This window comes from Lineus longissimus, chromosome 17 (genome assembly GCF_910592395.1).
Source record: "Lineus longissimus chromosome 17, tnLinLong1.2, whole genome shotgun sequence".
In the NCBI taxonomy this organism is placed as follows: domain Eukaryota; kingdom Metazoa; phylum Nemertea; class Pilidiophora; order Heteronemertea; family Lineidae; genus Lineus; species Lineus longissimus.
The window spans coordinates 12,780,908-12,804,656 of NC_088324.1; the positions used below are offsets into that span (position 1 = coordinate 12,780,908).

General features: G+C 41.5%; 4 protein-coding genes across 6 annotated transcripts; 3 read left to right on the plus strand and 1 right to left on the minus strand.

Moving 5' to 3' along the window:
- The first annotated feature begins 81 nt into the window (after positions 1 to 81).
- LOC135501240 (uncharacterized) lies at positions 82 to 9,043 on the plus strand. Of its 2 annotated transcripts, none has more exons than XM_064793240.1 (17): positions 82 to 192; positions 1,742 to 1,836; positions 2,138 to 2,271; positions 2,657 to 2,787; positions 3,284 to 3,488; positions 4,051 to 4,151; positions 4,638 to 4,728; positions 4,984 to 5,151; positions 5,422 to 5,508; positions 5,641 to 5,741; positions 6,002 to 6,112; positions 6,277 to 6,445; positions 6,676 to 6,737; positions 7,025 to 7,096; positions 7,423 to 7,525; positions 7,821 to 7,887; positions 8,180 to 9,043. In XM_064793240.1, exons 2-17 carry the CDS (start codon positions 1,755 to 1,757, stop codon positions 8,365 to 8,367), a joined length of 1,872 nt encoding a protein of 623 aa, XP_064649310.1. In that variant the 5' UTR covers positions 82 to 192; positions 1,742 to 1,754; the 3' UTR covers positions 8,368 to 9,043. The 2 variants fall into 2 exon arrangements, with proteins under 2 accessions (XP_064649310.1, XP_064649311.1); XM_064793241.1 differs by having other exon boundaries at positions 84 to 192; positions 1,722 to 1,836.
- Positions 9,044 to 9,533: 490 nt separating this feature from the next.
- Positions 9,534 to 13,306, plus strand: LOC135501399 (uncharacterized). Its single transcript, XM_064793507.1, has 2 exons — positions 9,534 to 10,105; positions 11,001 to 13,306. Exons 1-2 carry the CDS (start codon positions 10,014 to 10,016, stop codon positions 12,646 to 12,648), a joined length of 1,740 nt encoding a protein of 579 aa, XP_064649577.1. The 5' UTR covers positions 9,534 to 10,013; the 3' UTR covers positions 12,649 to 13,306.
- A 5,564-nt stretch (positions 13,307 to 18,870) lies between these two features.
- LOC135501475 (probable RNA-binding protein 18) lies at positions 18,871 to 21,003 on the minus strand. Its single transcript, XM_064793604.1, has 5 exons — positions 20,880 to 21,003; positions 20,382 to 20,467; positions 20,036 to 20,249; positions 19,789 to 19,862; positions 18,871 to 19,665 (listed from the first exon to the last, which is right to left on the minus strand). The coding sequence occupies exons 1-5, from the start codon at positions 20,892 to 20,894 to the stop codon at positions 19,485 to 19,487; spliced, it is 570 nt and encodes a 189-aa protein (XP_064649674.1). The 5' UTR covers positions 20,895 to 21,003; the 3' UTR covers positions 18,871 to 19,484.
- A 51-nt stretch (positions 21,004 to 21,054) lies between these two features.
- On the plus strand, positions 21,055 to 23,353 carry LOC135501495 (ribosome-recycling factor, mitochondrial-like). 2 transcript variants are annotated; one of them, XM_064793640.1, is made up of 7 exons: positions 21,055 to 21,105; positions 21,426 to 21,631; positions 21,849 to 21,995; positions 22,087 to 22,205; positions 22,507 to 22,598; positions 22,687 to 22,843; positions 22,982 to 23,353. In XM_064793640.1, coding segments are annotated over exons 1-7 (807 nt in total). In that variant the 5' UTR covers positions 21,055 to 21,103; the 3' UTR covers positions 23,066 to 23,353. The 2 variants fall into 2 exon arrangements, with proteins under 2 accessions (XP_064649710.1, XP_064649711.1); XM_064793641.1 differs by lacking the exon at positions 21,849 to 21,995.
- The last annotated feature ends 396 nt before the right edge of the window (positions 23,354 to 23,749 follow it).

Here is a 23,749-nt window from a genome sequence, read left to right on the forward strand (position 1 = left end):
AACAATATTATTGTCTGTCATGCTCGAGGCATATAGGTCACATCTTTTGAAACAAGTAACCTTTTAGATTTTGATTGCTGACAACATTTACAGAACTTCTCTGAGACTGGGCGAGACGAGGTCGCCTTTTAAAACTTTGTCCGCAACTCAAAACTTGAGGTAGGAGTTTCGCACTGAAACCATCGAAACGTGGTAAGTAAATATTTTTGGATGATGAGTCGTTTTGAATTTGAGGTGATGGGCCTACTTACCTCCTTGCAAATGTTAGCAATAATCTCCTCTCAACGTACTTTTTGTCGCTGTGATCAGCGACTAATCGCTGCTATGTGCGACAGAATCGATCTCCCTTGAGTAAAACAGGTAATCGCTGCATTGGTTTGATATTAATCGCAGGTCGGTGCGATGGCCGATTCTCATCGCAGTCACCTCTTTGCTCAAAAGCTGAGGGGCAACGTTAGTCGCAGGGGGAATTGGCGTGGTGATTCGCGTGATTGACTACTTCGCATTGTAATTTTCTTCACTTTGTTCTGCTTCATTAGAACAGGATCGAATTTGGTCGTGTTAATAATTCTTAAAGGGGTGACTTAACGGCCTGAAGCCCCTATATCATAAAAGTAAACATGGACCGCTGACGCAGAATTGGAGCGATCCGATTCACCTTCATCCTAGGAAATCGAGGATATTAACCCCTGATTTCCCTAGGATGACCTGCAATAGGTAGTCTATAACGCGAGGTGAATCACCTCAAGGCAAAGAACCAAAGAAACATGGAATTGATCCAAAATGGGCATTGATATAGGCCAACATCATTGTGTTTTCGAATTACTTTAAAACTTCTTCCTTTCATTTAGTATCCAATACAGTATGTCTTGTCCACATATCTCTTTGTAAATTTAGCAGCTCTTCATATTACACTCAATGGCAAGAAAAACATTGTGGCGGTCTCAAGGTGGCACCTAGACGGCTATCCGCAATGTGATTATAGGGCCGTTTAGACGACAGGCGAAAAGACCGCATTCGGATCGAATCTGGATGAATCCGGATTAAAACCACCCAAGGCGATGGTACCTTTTTAGTCCGGATGCAACCACATTGATCCGGATCTTTTTGCGTTTACACGACGAAAAATTAATCGTCGTCTAAACGGCCCTATTGTATTCAGCTCGCTTTTCAATTGCTTGACATATACAATAATTTGGTCAGCTGGGAGTGTTGGTATTCATATCAAGGGCCCAACGGATCAAGAGGCGTGGTTCAAATGTATCGATGAAACTGCAAAGGTTTAGAAAGCGATGGTGCCCACAAAGTCTATATAGTATACAAAATAAAAGTTCTTTCTCCAGGTTCAAGTTACAAGTTTGAAATATCCTCTGATACGATACAATGTCCGAGGACAGAGGATTCTATTGCGCTTTTTGTCTCTGAGGTATTTACGGTCATGGTCTCTAAACCACCTTAATCGGTCAGGAGGACGGGACACTGCTTTAGAAGGTCATTTGAGTATGACACCAGAATATAATATTCACTAAATACGCTATCATAATACTTTCTACCAGATGTTACTTCGATTTTTTTCGTCAGCGGGCCGACGTATAGAAGGACTATCCATTACATTTCAAAGGGTTTCATTCACAGAATTAGGTATTTTTCTTCAATTTTAATAAACTATTTAATTTTTTCATACATCATTTCAAAACACCCAGTGCTGCATATCATTGCAGCTTTCCTCTTGCCGTTTCAGATAAATCTTCATCATGTGGCAGGGCCTGCTTGTCGTGTGCCTCAGTTGTGTATTCCATGGCGTGACATCTGACATCAGAATTGACGCATCATCGGGTAAGGGACATTTTTAGAGATCAAGGTCACCTTTGCCAAACGTATCAAAAGCATAAACCTCTTCACATAGGCCTACCAGCAAACTCACAATACATAACTTGACGGCATCGTTGGAATTTGTTAATGGTATCAGTCAGGCATGGATTCCCAACATGCAAGTTGTCAGCAAATCGGGCAGTTTCGCCCTCCCATCCTCAGATTCGACTACCGTTCGAAAATCCTTACCTGACGGGGTGGTCGTGTACGCAAATGAGAAGCTACTCAAATCAAAATGTTAAACTAATACGCCTTATTTTCTCAGAGCTCCAGAGGATAATCCACCAGTTCTGGGAGTGGCGGTTGATGGAGAGTCCAGAATTTGGCACAAAGTATGGCCTCTATAAATACGAGGACAGGGTGGAGGAATACACGTTTGCGGCTTTTGATAGGAGGAAGGTACGATATGTAAATATATGAATTCAGAGGTTCAGTACCTCTTCAACAAACGATCATTATGATAGGTCATGAGATATTTTGGCAGATCACCAGGGTAACCAATAACCAGCTTGCCAAAGATTTGGGGTCACTCGATACTCTATCGCCATACCTCCCTGTGGAAATTTCGACTCGAGTGAAAAACCTGGAATAAGAAAACCAGCCCCAGTAGGCTACATATTGTTATAAGGTATAATTTGCCGAGGGAAACCTGCGGATACATTTCACTTGCATGGTTCCCACGAGGCAGCCATCAAATTGCCGCGTGTGAACTTCTGATACCAAAACATATGCCTTACAAAATGATAGAGTCATAATTACATCTCATCCATCTAAACCCTTTCAGGCAAAGGCAGACCAACTCTACCAAAGCCTGAATAATGTATATGACTTTCAACTGAAAGGCCAAGACAAGATCAGTTATGCTGTACTCAAGAGCTTACTTGAAGCTTTTCGGATGGGTTATAAGTTCAGGTAGTGAGTATCATTTTGTGTTCTGAGAGATCTGAGAAAGGAAACTTTCAGAACCCGGGAATCCACTGCACCGCTACGCTGCGATTCTTTCGGCAGCAGTGTTGCAATCATGAGCATGAAGACCTTGCGGTACTTTTCTGTTGAAGATGCTTGCGCTGCATCAGTCTGCAGGCGACCGGGTTATGTGGCTACGAAGACTATAATTATTAGGGTTGATAGAAATGTACAACAGCAGTATCCATATTGCCGAAAACTCGTTCAACCATACACCGCCAGAAATCAAGGTTTTGTATGGTTTTTCGGCAAAAACAAATAGACACTCCGTAGTTTTTTTTGGGTTTTCGGTACAGTGCGATTTCAAGACATTTTTCAACCGAAGTGATTTTGGTGTGACAGACACCAATTCTTCTTTGGCCGGCGCGCTTTCTAGCAGCGTGACAGCCGCGGAAGTCTTCATTCAGAGGAGAAATATAAGTTGTTTTTTTTCCTATTTCATCAGCTACGGACCGATGAACCCGTCGAATAGCATGGGCAACCCCGTATCGGAGTGGAAGAAGTACATATCATGGATGAGGAAGAAGACATACAAGGACTTTGAGAACATAATATCTCGAATGGAGAAGATCCCGAAACAGATGAACCAGTTTATTGTTTTCCTTCAAAAGGCTATTGATATGAAGACCACGAACCACGCGAAAGCTATGGTATATAGTATATACGGGTGATCCGCAGACGCCTGTCAAGTTCCCATTGCATGTATACTATAAATGAAGATTATACAAGATTCTCGGGATTCGTTCCAAAGTGGTCAGGCAGGTTCAAAAGCGTGATTTTTCACTTTTGGCCAAAATCTTGTTATCAATAGAGCACAGTGAGGTTCTGTTGCAATGTTCTGAGATAGAGTAACGTCGCGTTTTGCCACCTGACAACACGGGTACTTGACGGGAGTCTCTGAATCACCCTCATAAGGATTTTATGTCCATGGAAGGGTTTAAAAAAGTTACCTCCCTTTCCTGGCACTTCAAAATTAGGCCAACCGTTTAGCCTCGTTGAAGTTGCGATATCCACGGTTGGAATGTTTAGTTTTAACTTTATTTCTCTATTTCTATTGACACCGATATTGTGAGATCCGAGCGATGATACCCGTCCCTTCCATGAAGCGAAGGCACACTCCGGGCGGTGCACATACATCAATTGCTTTTCGGTGAAGTAGTCGCTTTGGTCGAGATGTAACTGATATCATACATGTACGTTCTTCCTTTACAGACTGGCGTTGTCGAAAGCATGGATGCTTTTCTCGCAACACAACTCAACGACACCTTCTTCTTTGCGCCGTTTATAGATATGCCAACCACCATCAGTTCATTGTGAGTCTGATTTACTCTTTTCGGATAAAAGGTTTGAGATCGCAGGTCGTGTTTTTGATCATTATTAGCTCTGTAAACAACATTGAGCGATTTGTTATGTGATGCTGAAGGAAACTGAGAGCGCGGATGAACCTATATACATTGCAGAGAGTCGGTTTTAGACTACCAGAATTTTGTCCCTGTGCCCGCAAATTATGCAAGGCGTGTTCACTTTCTGTGTGATGTGCCGAGTCGCCCCTCTGGCACCGTGGGCAGGTGGACTGGCCAGGGTCGCAGCCACGGTCTGAAGATGACTGGCGCTGATGTTAATTCATCAAACAACGATCATACCAATGCGCCACTTCATGCCTTCTCTTTTCTTCCATCAAACGACTTCAACATTTTGAAAACATAACGCCTCTATATATTTTGTTGAAGGCGAAACACGTCAAAGCCCTGGTTGGTTTTCTCGAAGTTTATTATCTGAGCCATGCTTTCCTTTTCCAGCAATAAGACCAAGTTAAGGAACAAAGCTCAAAGAATAATCAAGGACCAAGTTTTCCCCGCCTTCAATAAACTCCGGGACTTTACAGCCAATGTGAGTAGAACCATTCCATTTCATAGAAAAACACACTGTGATAGAAGAAAAACACGTCATTTCGGTTCGAACCAGGCCATAATGATCAATGCCATCATCATACCACGTGTATGCGGATGGGACCCTCCGTCATACGATCTATGATGGAATTCCTGAACATTTGCCTTTGTAGACAAAGGATGAACCTTTGTCTCAAAGACAGATAATATATTTATTTGATAATGACTGCTCATCTCATCCATTCGATATCTCTAGACGTATATGAAGCACCTCCGCCCTCACATCGCAGCGGTCTCTATGCCCAATGGAACGAAGTACTATGAGGCCTGTCTCAAATGGCATCTCTCGCTTGACATGTCGCCAGAGGAGATTCACAAGAAAGGACTCAAGGAAGTCGGTAGCATTGAAGTCAAGATGATTAAGGTTAGAAAGTTGTATAGCATTTCAGTGAATGGAACCATTCTATTCCCCCGAATTTTGGTCCTCCCGCAACTCGTCGTCCTCCCTTGAACTAGAAAACGACAATTTTGCGACTCTTTAGGCATGATTATATTCTGTTCCATTCTACATGTGTTTAGTTTATTCCGTTTATCCGATGAGATCCTTTTCACAACACCACCCGTATCAGAACTCACGCTACAACTCGCCTCTTGGTTTTTATCCCGTTAAAAATTTGGTCTATTTCATTTTCAGATCATGAGAGAAAACAAGTTTTATGGAACCATAAAGGAATACGTTGCAAAACTGAACGCTGATCCTGCAAACCACTATACCACAGAGGTAAGAAAATGGGAATACACCCCTACTTTGTGTACCATATATGCGTACATGTATTCACATTTCGCACTGTTAATATTTAAGATAACCCAAACACATCGCTTTAACTCATCACAAACAATTATTTTTCCTCAGGAGGCCATGTTGCAAGGATTCCGAGATCTCATCCACAACAAAATCAGGAGTAAACTTGGCATTGTCTTACCCATTGAGGCTGTACCGGAACTAAAGCTTGAGTAAGTCATTCTCCAACAAATCATGGATCAAGTACATGAATACGCCCTCGGATTACACTGTGTCGAAGTAGCCTACTACTATAGGTGTTTCAATGGCGGACAGGAAGGATGAAATTGAAAAGGAGATAGATGGAAGACTGTCTAAAAATGTAATTAACTTTTAAAAAATGTTGCTCCTGAACTAAATGTAGGAGGTAGACTATACTACAATTATCATCTACAGGTTTTGATGACCGATCATATTTCGATATACCTTTCAGGGTTAGGAAATCCGAGAATACAGGTGGAGCCACTGGTAGATACACTGAGCCCCCAGTGGATGGAAGCAGGCCTGGCATCTTCTGGGCAAACGTCTACCAACCACAGACAAGGCAAGTGAGAGAATGCTGCAAAGATCTGCGATGGTTACTACTCAAGTTGAGATAGAATATACATGTAGTTTTATCAAACGAGTGAAAGGTTTGCATCGCCAGGCATGGGAGTGTAAGAGGTGTCTGATACAATCCTCACTTCAAATAATTGCTCTACTCTTCAGGGCGAAATATAACATGATGGCATTGGCGCTCCACGAGGCTGAGCCAGGACACCACACCCAGGCTTCTTATAACTATGGCAACAATCTCCCGCTGTTCAGACGTCTGATCGAATACAGGAAATACTACGCTGTCCCTTACAACTGGCCCTTCTTCACTGCTTATATTGAGGTGGGTCTCGTTCAATGAAGAAAATATTGCATGCGTTTGCTTATATTTAAAACACCATTTTCAAATGATCACTACTATCTTCTATAAAAAAACATCAGCGGTCTGCAAAAAATGTGATGGGGCTCAACATGAAATTGACCAGCACACGGAGTAAAATGACAGTCTTTTTGGCCAAACAACAATAAAAGGTTACAACATGTGCTCGACTAATTGCACCCACTTCATTTCAGGGCTGGGCTCTATATGCTGAATCTCTTGGCGAAGAAATGGGTGTATATCAGGGAAATGATTAGTAAGTGATTACATGTACTAGTATCAATGCGTCACAGTCAAAATACAACTTTTTTTCTTAAAAAAATATTTTGAACTGATAGGCCCCAACTACCCAATGAAAGTCCCAAGGACTCACAGATTAATCGGGCACAATAAAGCTAACGTTAAATTTACTTTGATTTGGAACAGTTTAAAGAGATACAGCGACGTTTGACGTCATTTTGATCCGACTACTTTCCCAAGACTAACCATGCAGAATCATTCAATAGTCGTTTCTATAGTAATAAATATTTTGATCCTTTTCAGTTTTGGTAGATACACTTCAGAAATCCACAGAGCAGCACGTTTGGTTGTCGACACTGGCTTGCACTACTACAAGTGAGTATATCATTCTGAAACACTGAAATTGGTTGCAATGATGTCGTGTACGATGTAGTTTTCTCAGTGTTTTAAAGCTATAGTTCTTGCTCCATCACTTTGGAATCCGGTACCGTCTTTGTGTGATATTAAGCGACCAAGCTCTATCTTTATTTCATTTCAAACCCAAGATGGCTGCAAAAATCAACAATGGCCGCTGACAAAATATGTATGGCCACCGAAACCCAAAATTGGCGTTGAAATATAGATCCGTCGATTCCCTGATCAACTTAATGAATGCATGCACCCTTATTCTGAATGCTCATTCAACATTTTTTCTTTCCCAGCTGGACGTATGAAAGAGCTGAAGACTATTTCTCCAACTACACAGCCTTGTCACCTCAACAAATAAAGAATGAACTCAACAGATACATTAGCTTGCCAGGACAGGTGAGTTAGTCTATCTTGACAGAAAAGGCGGCGGTGAATTTGTTCCCCCCATTGTGCAATTTGTAATTTTGTCACTGTACGAGTAGAAATGTATTGTGTTTGTATTCCGGCCAAGATGCCTGCTCAGATAACAGCAGTTTTAAGTGCACTACATGTACACAGCCTAGGATTCGTCAACGATTGAGCCTTATATCTCACCGAAGTATTTTGAGTAGGCCGTTCAAAGCTTCGAATCCCCATTTCTAAAATACGTGTTTTCTGATTGATTGAAACTCTTTAATTTGTATTCTTTTAGGCCGTCTCCTACAAGATAGGTGAAATGAAAATCAAAGCATTGCGCAAACTTGCTCAGCAAAGACTTGGTGAGTATTATGTATACTTTTCTCTGATCTCAGAAGCATCACGACCTCTCATGGAAGAATCCCTAGTCTTGTTGGTTGAATCAACTAAATGCAATCCACACGATTAAAATACTGTTGCTGACTGCAGCTAAGAAGACATTCGTGATTGTAAAGCACTCTATTTTGTATTAAAACACATGTCTTTTCCTGGCCCGGCAGAGGGCAGGCCCTACGTACATTCCTCATACCCGTTATAGTCTGCCTTTAACCTCTCAGAACAGTGGATGTGAACTGAAGTCACATTTCTTTCCAGGTAAGCAGTTTGATCTTCGTTCGTTCAACAACGAGACACTTTTTATGGGACCCGTTCCAATGAATACGATGGAGGAGCAAATCAGACTGTGGATTAATCGACAAATACGGACAGCGGGGGCGCCACGGGTCTCATTCTGTTTCTTAACTACCTTGGTGATGCTTCTCGGCATTTTCTTCGCAAATTAGGTAAACCGACGACAAAGAGAAACCTATTTCTCATACGCTCATGGGACATCCTGAAACATCTTGACCACCAAGGTTTTTGTGTCTTATCAAGATACCCAAGTTAGGAATATAAGACCATGAGGTTCAGGATGATCCTGAAGTAGATACGTGTAGATAAGTGTCTTTTGTGTAAATACTAAAGTAGTACTTTTATCTTCGTAGTTGTCAGAGGGACACGAATGACCTCTTTCTATTCTACTCATGTCGTTACTGATTTACATGTATATCTTGATATTAGTGAAATAATAAACACTATAACTTTAGTACCCCCACGTATATGGCACGGCTTAACCCGCCGGCCATGAGGGAATTCCTTTATGGCGACCTTCCCACGCGATGCGAGCTCTGGATTTGTAGTTCGGTACTGAGACGCATGAAGCGCTAAGTAGGATCGGACGATCCATCTTTGTCCGAAGGGGGGAATGATGTATAGTACCCCCAGGTATATGGCACGGCTTAACCCGCCGGCCATGAGGGAATTTCTTCATGGCCCAGTGGTTGGCGCGTTGGCCCCAGCGGAATGGAAGTTGAGCAACGTTGAGCGCGGTCAACCTTTGGATCGGTGACCGGCGCGTACAATACAATAACAACATGTATATTTTGATATTAATGAAATAATAAACACTATAACAAATGACTAGTGACGATTCTTTTACTTTTTCGTGAAATTGTTGTCACGGCATGTGCAATATCCTGAGCATTAATCATTCGGCATGTCCGGGGTGCGTTTTTTTTTTACAGGTAGGTTCGTACCATTGTGTACATTGACAGCCAATCAGAGCTCAGTAACTTCGCCTGACGTCATGCTTCTTCGTGGATTATTGACCAAAACCCGAGTTTAGTAACAGAAATTGAATCGAGAGCGGGAAGTCGGCCATTGTTAAATATGCGCATATAAATTCGAATATGACGTCACTGCTCTCTGATTGGCCAACATGTTGTAACCTCTCCGGCTCGCCAAAGAGGGTAGTATTTTTGCCCTGTTTGGCAAGCCCGGCTTGCCGAACAGAGTTGATCTTTAGTGCTGTTTGGCAAGTGGCTCTCCAAGCAGGGCAAAAAAAGATGCCTGTTCGGCGAGCCGCTTGCCAAATAGACCCGGCCTTTTCTTTTTATGGCGATACTACAGAACAACGCATATTATGTCTCTGATAAACCTTGCTGTCGTATCTTGTTCCTTGGTCTCCAGCGTTACCCACGAACAATTGTACCTGGGCGTCAAACGCTCTCTTAGTCGCGTATGGGTATTAGACGTTTGCTTTATAGAACGCCAGTCAATTTCATAGGGAGGACGAAATCCTGGAAGAAATCTCACAAATCTGAGGTGTTTTCTCCGGTGGCCATTCCGTTAACACAAGGACAGCTCATCTCAATGACTAGGAGAAAGCCCTGCAACGGTGGTGTCCAGTACCTGTTGGACTCGATTCTCGTATTACACGGCAGAGGGGAAACCAAAAAGACTGCTGTAACAGCCGTCACGGAGTTGATCCCGAGTATTGTTGGTTCATGTTGGCTAGTGTAGACCGGGCTTAAGGCCTACACGACACATGCCTTGAAATATCTATGCCTAAATGGTCAAAGCCCTGTTATTACTCAGCTTTTTATAATACATGTACTACATTGTATGGAGTGTTGTGTCGTGTCAGACCGGGGATAGGGAATTGTTCGGACGCACATGTAGGACGCAGAACTTCGTCAAAATGTAAGTACTGATTAATTTATCGTTTATCGACATCATTTAAGGAATGAATTTCCCAAACCTGCCTATTGCCGAAATTGTAGGGTTATCTACAAACCACTTCGGACAAACGTAGAGGCGATGTTCTTAAATTTATGCCTACACAGTGTGTGTTGCAGAACAGAGACATTCGAGTTTTAGGTCCGTTTGTCCGTCGAGTATGTACAGTATGCACTCGCTAAACAAATGACATAATGTCTACGGACCAAAATCTGACAAGCTGCGCAAAAATTTCTTTCGGCTCACCCCAAATAGTGGACAGAGTTAGTCTACAAGAGCATCGTGCTGTTTGGATTTTCACAGATCTAATTCGAAACATATAGGCCAATACGTGTATATATATAGGTAGCTTTGGGCCTATAACTATAATCTCGATGGATAAACATACGAAGCTGTATATACAGGTTATCCTTGCCTATAACGTCTTCTATACCTTCTTGTACAACTGAAGATGTACCATACATTTAATTAGGCCCACAAAGGGGTGTCATCAGGAGTGGGTGTGAAATCTTTGTAGTAAACTCCGCCCTCTAAGCCTAGTCTTACTCGGTCAAGTATAATTATTCAAGAACCACTGTTATATACCCCATCTGGCCTCATTGCAATGTCTACCAAAGACGTTATAGGCAAGGATAACCTGTATATGTATGATTCTTTTGCCCGACGTCCGGGTATGTCGACCATAGGAAATATGTCACTTCATTCCACTCCAATAGTTTTCGGTTCCCCCTGTTAGACACAGAAATCATGCCTATAAACTGTTTTGAGTTAAACGCTTTATACGATGACTGAAAGGCATAGCCGAGAAGTTCCGTTCCGCACAACATCAAGTTTTATAGTGTTCTCATTATATTTTCAGGATGTCCTGTTTGGCCAGGGTGTTCTCGCAATGGACGGCGTTTAGACAATGTAAACAACTGATCGTCTTCTCGTTCTGTCTCGCTGTATTTGCCGATCACATGTTATGGTACTTGCAGACGATGTTAGCTCCCTCTTTAGTCCGCTCAATGAGATACGACAAATGCGACTGTACGACTTCAACTGACGGATCACTAATACCTTTAGGATTGAACGTTACAAAACGTATCTTAAACACAACTGAACATTACTTCTGTTCAAAAACCGATCACATGTCGTGTCTGACGTCACGGGAAGTGTTGGCAAAGACATCAGTGGGGGTCGATGCGCTCAATGGCGTCGGGCCGTTGATTCAAGTTCTCAGCAGTCCTATCATAGGAATAATTGTATCAAGGGTTGGACATCGCTATCCCTTTCTTTTTGGTTCCATCATTCAGGTCAGTAGTACTGGCATGTTTGTGTTCGCTGCCCATGAATGGATCTACTACTGCGCGGCCGCATTGGAAGGACTCGGTAATACACTGATTTTCATCAGTGGTTTCACAATGATTACTTGCATTTTTGATGGGGAGATGAAGACGAAAATTTTGTCGACAGCGTTTGGCACGGCCGTTTCATTGGCTGCACTCCTGACTTTTCCGATAGGGGGCCTTCTGTATGATATTGTAGGAGTGATGCTCCCCTTTGGAATAGCAGCCATCTTGGCAATCTTGGACGCCGTAGTTCGTCTGATTCTTGATGCGCGGACACCCGAAGAAATTGCAGCAGCGGATGGCAAACATGGTGTAGCAGATGACGCGCCAGGTGACAAAAATGCGGGGTCACGTGGGGATGATTCTGATTCGAAGGAACCGATCAATCAGAAAAGCGACGAAACCCAAGATGACAGGCATGAGAAAACTCTAGCTCAAAGTGGTGGTCAAAAGTGTTACAATAGCATAGATGATAAGCCCGATGATTCACATGAGGTGATGTCAGACATGACACCAATCATCCAAAAAGACTCCGAGGGAGAGGAACGGGAACTGGAAGTGGACAAAAATAGCGTCATGAGAGAAAGTACTTATTTAGAGCTTTTCAAGGACCACATATTCGACAAGATGTGTATTTTGGTTTTCTTCTATTCTGTGATCCTAACTTTGCCCCTTGCCACCGCCTATAACTTTTCTGTGAACGTCCTCCACGCCGCGCAGTGGCAGTTGGGCGTGGTGATAACGGTAGCAACAGTCCTTCAAGTGATAATTACAGTAACTATTGGCAGCTACCTCAAGCGGGAAAACATGTGGATTTACGTTTTATTCGGAAATATCTTTCAGATCGTCTGTCTCATAGTCTATCCGCTCTGTCCTTCAATATGGTGGACCTTATTCCCAGAATGCGCAATTAGGGCTGTGGCATATTTCGTCGGGTTGTCAACTGTACCAAACTTATATAACTTGCTGTTAGAAAAACGGCACCCTAATTCGGGTGCAAAGGTATTTTCCATGGTCAACGTGGCTTTCACTTTAGGTTATGCTGTTGGTCCTCAGTTGGGAAATCTCCTAGAAGTGATTTCCTTTATGACCTTATATTATATTGTAGCTGGTGTGATAGTTGTACCAACCACTATTTTGGGTCTGCATATCATTAGATTACAAGGAGAAGAGTAATGTACAATAGTTGTCACTTCTAGTGATACTTTCGGTTTGTTGCATAACCTTTATTTCATTGAAGCTGGTGTGAAAGTTGCATAAACTACCATTTTGGGTCTGCATATCAATTGGAAGTAACACCAGTTGTCACTTAATATTTCTTGTGATACTTTCGGTCTCCTTCATGACCTCGCTGGTGCGATGGATTATTGATTACAAAATTAGATAAATTGTTGATTACAAAAAAATCCTAATTAAAACAATCATAATCTTCTTCTTGACGTTATATTATACATAGTGTAACTGGTGTGATGTCGGTGCTGGTTGTTCTAACCGTATTGTAGTATTTTTGGTTTGCAAGTCAATTGATGCACGCTTCTGATCGGAAAATATTAAATCTCATCAAATTCTGCTTTCTAAAATATCTAACTTGTCCTTGGTAGTTATTATCATCATATCCATGGTCGGTGGAAATCTTCCAGTGGACAGTTTGCTCAAATGTGAATATCCTGCTCCCGGTTTACGCCAGGATAAGACTGTAGCGTGCCATGTTAAATTCACACGGTAGAGCTTGAATCGTGAATGGCTTGTACATTCACGATTGCTTGACATTATTACACCTGTGTAATAATGTCAAGCACTTCAAGCGACTGAAGCCAGTTGGATCTAGCGCAATGAAATCTCATGATCATTGAAAACAAATTAAAATCGATTTAAAACACCATGTGTTTCTTTTCTTCACTTATTGATATATACGCACGATATTAAACTCCTTTATGGAGTAAACATCGACAGCAATCTATTATATTTGCTGGCGTTTAACTCATTGACCGAAAGCTATGATGCACCTGTCACCAATATCAGCATCAATACATGTGAATGTCCCTGATATACTGTGGCCGATATTCAGTATCAAAGAGATGGTGATTCAACTGGATTGGTTAAAACTGGAAATTGCTGCGTCATTCCGATATGGGCGTTTCGAGTCGAGTGGAAATGGCTGACTGGCTTAGCAAGTGACCAAATTGGTTGACCTCAAAATTCAAATTTTTGCCACAGTTGTATAAGGCCAACACATTTTAAACGCAAATGTCGTAACATTACCATTTTCTGTTGCATTTTGCATTTAAAATATGCTCGCCAGAAAGACATCAAAATGGAAATTCCACGTAACAGAACTGATGTTTTCCCATTTTCCACATACTGATCTACCATCGATATATTATATACCGCTGAAGAAATGCGGGTCATTTTTCTGTACATTGTATATCGCGCGCCTCAATTATTGGTGCATCTCACCCACATTTGAGCTGATTCTGCGTTATGCGATGTACATTATCTTTATGCGAAAAATAATGCAGCACTAAGGCGAACCCGTTTTACACAGACCACACTTTCGATGGCGAGCCCATCAATGTGTTGTCGCTAATGGAGAAAGGAATGAGACAGTCACAACCTAAGCTGTCCACTGTGTTTCAAACACTGCGAAAGTGATGGGACGGTCACGACAAGACCAATACAGGCATTCAGGCCGCTACACAGTGGGAAAGATGAGACAGTCACAACTAGATGGAAGTAGACCTCCCAGTTGCTCCACCATTATGCCAGCATGACGGTCACAACCAGACAGGTCTGTGAAACACCAGGGGCTACTCAGATACCTCCTGGTCACCACTCACAAGCTGCGAACAGTAGGGGACCTAGTTGTGGGAGACAGGACATTTCAGTTGTGTGAGACAGGCGACGAGATTGTGAAAGACAGAGGATTATCCCTCCTGCTACACCATCAACAAGTTGTGAACGACAGAGGCGGGGACAGAGGACGATGCGGCTTACAACAACAGCCACAATGGAATTCCATACCAGGGGAATAGTTCTCCTGTAACACCCAGCGGCAGGTTGGGAACCTGTCGTTCCTGACTTGCGGCATAGACCTCCAGATATCATATTGAGTATGAATAAACAATGGGACTTGTCTCATGTGAATGGTCTTCCTCCAGTATGAATATGTTTCTCTGCAATGAGACTTGTCTTTCGATACTGCCTCATGTGTATGGTCTTCCTCCAGTATATTTTGATACTGTATGCTTCAAATTTGAGTAACAAGCACAAAACAATACAAGCAAAGATTTTCAGGATTTGTATGATTTATTACAACAGTGAACACACCAGTAATATACTACATTACTGATACATATATTTCATCACCAGGAATAGCATCAGGCATGTCACAAGAAAGAACAGCTGGAGATCTGAGAACAGCGTTATTTGAAGCATCATTTTACAGAAATATCTATTGATATAATGGCAAGTTCTACTGAGCGGTTCATGATGACGCCCCGATGACGACACAGATTTATCGGATTCTGATTGGCTGAGAACCTGTGTACAAATGTACACTGTACTGCCCGAAATTTTCTGCTTTTACACCAGAGTCTTTCCCCGACTCCCCTGAAGTCTCGGCGATCTGTGACCTGATCATCCTGATAATGTTGATGTGAGTGTGATGTGACTGGGCACTGCCACCTCGTCATTCTGAAGACTGGCACTCATCATTCTCGCTTTCACACCTCATGGGCCGAGGGGTCAGTCACCTCTGAAATCATGAGACAGATCAAGTTAATTGTCAAATTCAGGAACACGAGATCAAGATTTCCTTCCAATTTATTTTCAGCAAGACTTGCCTTTGACTTGGACAGTCGCAACGTGAATTAAGACTACAGACCTGCCACTTTAGTTTTTATTCCTGACAATATGGTCCATCAGAATAGCACCAGGTAGCATACTAATGCTGTCTTTATCATACCTTTAAAGGCACTATGGCAAACTTCCATCTCCAATCACATCAAAGTATGTTGGATCAAACACCCACACAGGGTCCCCTAATTATCATGATCATATACATTATCAAATAGTAACATATCGCCTTCTTTTCGGCGAAACCGAGACTGAATTATTCACATTGTGTTCAACTGCGTTCATTTCGCAGTCAATTCATTAGTTACCAATGTATGCCTTAGAGGGGGCAGAATGGCACTGTTTAGACAAGAAGTCTTTCCAACAGCCTCAAAGAATATTGGATAGAACGGCACTGTACTGGGTCCCAGTAATAAATATTGCCATAAAGACATATTATATTGTTCTGGGACTTATGTAAGATTAGTTCTCTCCGCCAAACCCAAGACTGAAGGATTAAAATCTTGTGTTTATAGGCTAACAAATGCAAACACTTCCAAGTGAACCCCCTACAAGAGAAGAGTGGCTCTTCTTCTCTCCGACTTTGACACCATACTACGAACATATCAATAGATCAGCCAGCGGTCCTTGGTGTCGCCGCGTGGGTTACGTCCAGTGAAATTGTTTGCAAAGGTCAGGGAACCACGATCTGACATCCATAACCAGCGTATCCCCTTTTCATGCCAGTTACAGTCGGGTGCTACACCACAGTCGGGATAGTGGCCGCCAAATGAATGGTTGTTGAATTTAAAACTGTTAACTGTTTATGTCAATTTACATATAATTAGACAAACCTTCATGAATTTAGTGGAGATTTCCACATCACAGGATAGAAGAGCAGTGATGGGATCTCGCAGATTTAACATAATCACTTCTTCACCATCATGACTTGGACGTGCGCCTTTAGTTTCTTTGAGCAAATGGTATTTGATTAGGGATGGCAATTAAAATTGCCGTTGAACATGTACATGAAGTGCAGTGATGTACATAATTCAACATGTCTGGCTTGAAATTTCAAACTGCGCAGTTCATTCCCGCCTTGATTGTATGACTATTTCTACAATAAAAACCCTTTGAAACCAACCCATTCCTTTATCAGGAATAGATACTGTGCCTTACCTTCTGCTGCAGCCGTTTTGATTTGTATCGGAAAATTTGAAGGCATTTTTACGTTTGAAATCGGAGAAAGTGTTCCCGCGATGTTCTCCGCATCTCACCCACCAACCGACTGGCGTTCAAATCAACCGCGACCGATCATGACCAAAGACAATACATTTGACGTCACACCCCCTTGAACCAGGCCGGCTAGTAGTTATCTGCTCAAGCGAGACCTTTGTTCTGTCAATGATCAATATGACAGGCATTGTTAAAATGTGGGATTTGCTTTAGCATACATACTTGTACATGTACATATGCTGAGCTGTGGAAATGCATTAGGCAGGTTCCATAAGCCAAAAGACGATGTAAATGCATTTTATCGACGATTTAAAAAAAATCATTTATCCAATTCCTTCTACAACCAAGTATAAAATATGGTTCAGTGACGTGTAAATCAATTAGCAGATAGAGGACTTGATGACTCGACAGACATTCGTACTTTGTAGTTCGTCGTTCGTAGGGCGCTCAGTTTCGAAACCTGCAATCATTCGAAACAGAATACAATTGCCAACTTTGATAGCATGATATCAAACTTGATTCGGTCGGGTCACTTACTGGGTTGTCCATTAAACACTCCTGTCTCCTGGGTAAGACGAACAAAAATGAGTGATCCAATCTTGCCAGGCTTATTATAAAAGCTTCAGCCGTCATTGGATTGCCCCACCTGGAAAAAATTGGCATGTGGGTATGTGGTATGGGGTTTTAGATACTGCCTTAACCAGCAACAGGTTGTGAGAGACAGGGGCCGACGTCATGAAAGACATGGGCCCAAGTCATACAAGACGGAAGACTGTTTCGCCCCTCACACCCATTCTGAACCATCAGAGTTAATCGGTCCGTTGGTGTAACGGAGTCCGGGTCGGCGGAGTGGCTCAAAGGCTTGAGGGTCAAGATGCTCACACCAGCCGCCGGCTGTGAAAGACCGGAGACTTCTCGTTTACCGCAGCCAACAAGTTCTGTAAGTCCCCACCAGGGGAATGACAATTTCTTTCTCCTGAACCTTTCGGGCAGTACATTGTACATTTGTACAGGGACTTTCAGCCAATCAGATTTCGACAAATACATGACGTCAGACGTCTTAGAAACATCCCTGCCGTCAGACGTCTTAGAAACATCCCTGCTGTTTTGCATACAGTGGTCAAAATTTATCATTTCGTGCAATGTGTTTTTTCAAGACTGATTGTTTTCAACGCACTTCACTAGACAATGTCTTCAGATTTATCGGATTCTGATTGGCTGAGAACCTGTTGTACTGCCCGAAAGGTTCAGGAAAAAGAATTCGCCCCCGGCCGTTGCTCCACCATTACGCCAACGTGGTGAGAGTAACAATTACAACCAGACAGAATCCGACCTCGTGGCTTCTCAACTGTGTCGCCAACATGGCGAGAGAGATGAGACGGCCACAGCCTGACCAAATCGGGCCCGCCTGCTCCAATGAGTTGCAAAGATGGACCGAAAGATGAGACATCAGGAACAAGACCAAATCTGTCCTGACTGCTCCATCGTATTGCCAAAGAGATGAGATATCGGCATAGAAGACCGAATATGGCCTGGCGGCTCCATCTTGCAAAATAACATAGTGAAAGAGATAAGACAGCAACACCCAGCAGATTGGATTGTGCCTGGTAGCACGACCAAGTTTTCAGAGATGAGACTGTTACAACCAGAGATCAGACAGTCACAACCAGACAAAATCGAGCCGCCAGGCTCATCCGCTGGGCCTCCTGCTCCACCATGTTCCTGAGAGACCCGATTCGATGATTGACCTTAGGGGGTCAATCATTATCTCCCACCACTTTGGGAACACACTTACCAGGACATTCTACTTTCTGTGCTCTAAAGATGTGAAAAAGGAACGTACTTTTAACGCACAATTGATAGGCAACGATTCCTCACAGAGGGGGTTAATTTTGAGAAAAAAAGGTATATCCTTTTCATAAGGCCAAAATTTTGCAAATTTAGAATATTCCCACGGTCAGAGCCAAACGGGATGAGAGGGTTAATGGAAACCTTGTTCCTAGGAAGAAGTTAAAAAGTTCTTGATAGATCACACCTGCAATTTTCATTTTTTGATCCTGGATACAGGGTTGTTTCTTAACCCTTGCAGTCCGTTTGGCTTAGACCGTGGGAATATTTTTTTTGTGGCATTTCCATCGTTTGGGAGAGTATTTAACATTTATGGCGATATTAACCCCATCTGGTCTGGTGGTTCATACTGTACTGTCTGTCAAGAAATGCTGTATCGGACACCAGTCCTTAGAGCACAATAATCATCTCACCACGTCTCGCGTCCCTAAATCCTCTTCCAGTGTAAATCATATAACCAAGAGCATAATATCATCTCACAATATTTTATTAAACAAAAATGAATAAATAACATTACAAAATTCTCCACCTTTTGCTACAGCATTGGCGAGACTCGTTTATACTTTTGTTTATAACGTGATTTTTCATCCAAGGACAAGCTGAGGAGGGTGGAATAAAGCTATGCTTCCCAGTTTTTCACAATGGATGGTAAACATCTTTATGCAAGTATTTGATGACAGTGATGATAAAAAACAACACCAAGCACCTACATGTACACATCTGACAATTGAATATCAATATTGACCAAGTATATGAGCTAAAACACTTCAATAAACTCAGTCATTCTATTCATATTTGGAAAATTAACATACTTTTTTGACTCATCCATTCAACTTGGAGGAAGGCAAAACAGGCCCACGATATCTCAAAAAAGGATATAAAGATGTCTTTCAGAACCGTCTTTTATCATGTCTAATAGATAAAAACGACAGGCATGAACACATGCGTGAAAGAAACACTGAGTATGCTTGAACTACGAAATAAGATCAAAATAAAATGCAGCTCCAAGCAGCCTTCTTTGATTAACAGTCCCCATATTTTGTCAAGATCAAAGAGATCATCCAGTGAAATGATATTCATTCCTTACACCGTGGTCATCTTCTTGTTGCACTTTTACTATAGGGTTTAAATCCATGTTTCACAGTCTGTGTTGGAGGTTTAGTTGGTTGTTGTTTTGTAAGTGAGCCCACAGGTTTTGTACTGATTGTAAAGTCATTTTGTGTCTTCTCCATCAACCGGAGCTTGGCTTCTATTGCACTGATTTTGGATTGAGAACTGAAAGGTAAAAATAAAGTTTGACTGAACAGCTGTGATTTACTCCATCACATACATAATGATGAATTGCAGCAAGTTCCCCCAATGCAGAAAACTTGTAACTTAGAATCCTACTATCCTCACCTTCCAGCTTCATCTTTACTGGTTGACCCTAAGTTGGAGCCTAGAATGTGGACCTTGGATTTTGGTGGTGGTTCCTAGCAGAAAGAAAAAAGGAGTGGTTACTTGATACAGGTTAATATTTTCTAAGGTTTACACAACCATATCAAGATTGGAGCTAACAATCTGCATTTTCTTTCAAATCACTGAATCATAAATCCCGCTAATTGGTCTTGAAAAGACAAACATGTTTTACCAAGAAATCACTCACCAGTATTGAGGCATGGGCCCATCTGACTTGTAACCGTTTACTCAGGGCCAACTTCCCATTCAGACGCTTCATTGCTTCCTGTGACTGTTCTTTCTTCTCATATGTAATGAAGCAGTACCCTCGTGGTTTGCCGATATCTGGACCAGTTTTGTTGTACAAGAAATCAAACTTTTCCAATTTGCCATACTTTTGGAATATCTTTAAGAGTGCAAATCTGCAATTAAGAAAGGACAATTTATCAACGGATGTCAAGTGTTCTGAATTTGATCTTACAAAGCCATCCTAGAGACCTTCAATACAGTTTCAAAGGACATTTTTATAATAAATCTAAATGAATTATCCTTACTCGGTGATCCGAGAATCAAGATTGCCAACCCACAGTCTTCGATCATCATGGTCCTCATCATCAATAGGTAAAGGTAGAGGGACATCCTGGAATGAATTAACAATACGGCAAGATTCAAGGGAACGAGTTTACAATCCCCGATCACACCCCAAAAAAAGGTCATCGGTTGACTAACGAAGCACCACTGTTCAATGGATTTATAGTTGAATGCGATCAAACTACGTCATTTCCGATCGGGGATTGTAAATTTTAACCGATTCAAGGAAGTGCCATGGGTATGGTCAACAGAACTGTCAGCATTCACAAGGCTTGGCGGCCACATTGTACAGCTTTTACAACTGTTACACTTCTAGTAATACTGCAGTAAATGCATGATGAATGAAATTGAACACTACAATTACAATACATAATGCACTGCACTGTGCAAAGGATATCTCTCATAAAAACAATGATTTCATTAAAGTTGAACAACTTAAAATCCACAGATTCAAATCTTACCTGATCTTTATCCATTTCTACAGTTCAAGAACTGGAAATTTAGAGGAGAAGTATCTTTAAACTGTACTTAATCAAGATATTTATAAAGAAAACATAATTTTTTTCCAAAATATGGAGGCTGCCATTTTCACAGAAATTGATGACGTTTCACGAATTCAACACAGCAACTGATAACGTAGTTCACAAGCGTGTTCAGATTTTGTGTTCGAAGTCACTAATTTTTCATGTAAAAACATACATTTTGCTAAAAGCTGAAAACTGACTGACTTCAAAATGATTCGATGTGTTCATTATACTTAAGATAATAACTTGAACCAGTTGTCACTCTTTGTGTGCAATGTTTTGTCATGTTTTACTGTCTCCAAAATAGTGCAAAGCCTGACCTGATGACTCGATGACGGATCGAATGTATTGTATTATTCACCATCATATCATCGAACTTGCATGGATAAGATAACTCTATACTGTTTTCACTTTTAATACTACTTACTGGCGTGCACATTGACATTGGTGACCCCTTCATGTTTCATAATCTCATGATTTCAGGATGGCTGCACTCCGCCCCTTCATCCGTCTGCTTCCTCAGTTACGTCCTGTTGCAGTCCGATGTGCCTTCCTTCCCACGCAGATAGGTGGTGTCAGTGCCAGTCGTTACTCTCTGCTTTATGGACAAGAGAGAGGTGTTGCACCATCATGCCATCAAATTGTCTTTTTTAGAGGCTATGCTAAGAAAGGCAAAAAAGAGAAAGGAGGTGTGTTGAATTTATCATTGTTGTGATACCGCTAACAGCTACAACTTTTGCATGATTCATTGCTTCATGAACAGCAGCCACTCAGATGATATTGGTGTGAATCCTGAGAATGAGGACTTGTGCATTTAAATTTGGGGTTCTTTAATCCAGAAGTGAGTGAGTCCTGTCCAGTAAATCCATTTTGTTGCTTGGTATACATTATTTCTTTTAATTGCAGGAAAAGGAAAAGTGCACAAAGTTGACCTCTCCCCTGAAGAGATTGAAGAAGTGATTAATTATGATAAGATGGTGTCGCATTTTGATGATGCTCTAGAACATTTAAAACAGGAATATATCAAACAATTATCACTTAGGACTAACATTGGTGAGTCATTCTTTGCAGAACCCATCATGTCCAAATGTCTCAATGACAAGTTATCTCAAGACGAACACCTTGATAATTTTGTCTTTTCCAGGCGCCTTTGATCAACTAATCATTGAGACAGATGATGGAAAGTTTCCTCTCAACCAACTGGCTCAGATTGTCCAGAAAAATCCTCAGTTGATTGCCATCAATTTAGGACCAGTACCTCAGGTGAAACGTCCCTCTTGTTACTTATATCATGTTATTTTATGATTGACCATAAGTTGATTTGACTTGAATCTTATAAATGAATGTACAGAGAACTCGAAAAGAATCAGCCCGAAATTTCCATTTGAGTCCAAGTAAATATTGATTCATAAAACTCTCTCAATAGTCAATATTCAACTTTCATAATGAAACTTACTTAGACCAGATAATTGGAACAAGACCTTGCAAGCCTTATATTATGTATATTGTTCATGTACTTTCTTCCCCACCCACTCAAATAAGATTTTATATTTTATCGTGTCAGTATATTCCAACTGTGACTGAGGCCCTGAGTAAATCTGGGATGAATGTTAATCCACAACAAGATGGAAACATGATATTTGTTGCACTGCCAAAGTAAGTGACACTGGAGTTGATGCGTATTTTGAAATTTCCAAATCTGATTTGCGTGTGCTCAATACTGATGCTTTGGCCTTTTTTTCAGAGTAACCCGTGAACATAGAGAAACATTAGCCAAGAATGCCAAAACGTTATGTGACCGATCAAAAGTAAAATTTAGAGACATTCATAATAAATACTCAAAAAGTGCTAAGAAGAACAAAGCCGTGTCTGAGGATACTGCCCATGAAGTTATAGAATTGGTAAGTATTGAGTCAATTGCAAATTTTTCTTATATTTCCCAGTTTACCTCAGAATGTGTTGGGAGTTGGTATTCTTTATATGACAAGGCAGCAGATACCGTTAACTACCGATATCTGATGTGTATCCTTTTTTTCCAGATTCACAATAAACTCCATGACTACCAGAACAAAGCTGATGACCTGATGCATAAAAAGCAGCAAGAGATTCTTGGAGGGAAATAAACCGGATCAAAACGGCTTTGTGACTTTGATAGGGACTTCTGAGGGATTTACCATTGCACTCATGTCTGTCGGAGTCCGTCATTGTTATCAGAACGACACGATTCGATATCAGAGCAAATATTTATGAGTGTTCAGAGACTTCGAATGGACAATGCACTTTGATGTACATGTACATACATACTGGTGACAATCCAAGCTCAACATCGGTTTACTACTTTACAATGCCAGTTGGGGCAATGTTTTGAATGGTATTACATAAACTGTGCTCAGGAGACCAATATCATGTGCTGAAGTATTGTTTCTATAGTGAAATAAATACACTATAAGCACATCTATTTTTGTTTTTCACTTTCATGCAGTCTATTCCTGATCACCTGTCACAGAGGTTGTCCTCATTCAATATTTTGCTCAAGGGACCAAAAATGGGATATATCCGCTGATAAGGCAGAGATGTGTCTTGGAGAGGTCAAGAGGTGGGGGGGGGGACCGGACCGATTCTTCATTAGAAACAATGCAAGTTAGCTACATGTAGGACATACATGTAAGTGTGTATTAGCCTTCTGAATGTTCAGGGCAATTTGTCTTGTAATGTAAGAGGAAACTTGAGTGCCGGGGGAAGAGTTACCTGCCAAAACGGTTATGACTGGAGATGCTGGACACCAGAAGGAATAAAGTAAGACTATT

Coding starts and splice junctions, on each gene's coding strand:
- LOC135501240 (XM_064793240.1), top strand. CDS start 1,755: ATGTGGCAGGGCCTGCTTGTCGTGTGCCTCAGTTGTGTATTCCATGGC. Junction 1,837..2,137: donor CAGAATTGACGCATCATCGG/GTAAGGGACATT, acceptor TTATTTTCTCAG/AGCTCCAGAGGATAATCCAC. Junction 6,113..6,276: donor GTCTACCAACCACAGACAAG/GCAAGTGAGAGA, acceptor TCTACTCTTCAG/GGCGAAATATAACATGATGG.
- LOC135501399 (XM_064793507.1), top strand. CDS start 10,014: ATGTACTACATTGTATGGAGTGTTGTGTCGTGTCAGACCGGGGATAGG. Junction 10,106..11,000: donor ACGCAGAACTTCGTCAAAAT/GTAAGTACTGAT, acceptor TTATATTTTCAG/GATGTCCTGTTTGGCCAGGG.
- LOC135501475 (XM_064793604.1), bottom strand. Junction 19,863..20,035: donor GGGCCCATGCCTCAATACTG/GTGAGTGATTTC, acceptor TCTTTCTGCTAG/GAACCACCACCAAAATCCAA. Junction 19,666..19,788: donor AGTAAAGATGAAGCTGGAAG/GTGAGGATAGTA, acceptor TTTACCTTTCAG/TTCTCAATCCAAAATCAGTG.
- LOC135501495 (XM_064793640.1), top strand. Junction 21,632..21,848: donor AGGCAAAAAAGAGAAAGGAG/GTGTGTTGAATT, acceptor TTTTAATTGCAG/GAAAAGGAAAAGTGCACAAA. Junction 22,844..22,981: donor CCCATGAAGTTATAGAATTG/GTAAGTATTGAG, acceptor CTTTTTTTCCAG/ATTCACAATAAACTCCATGA.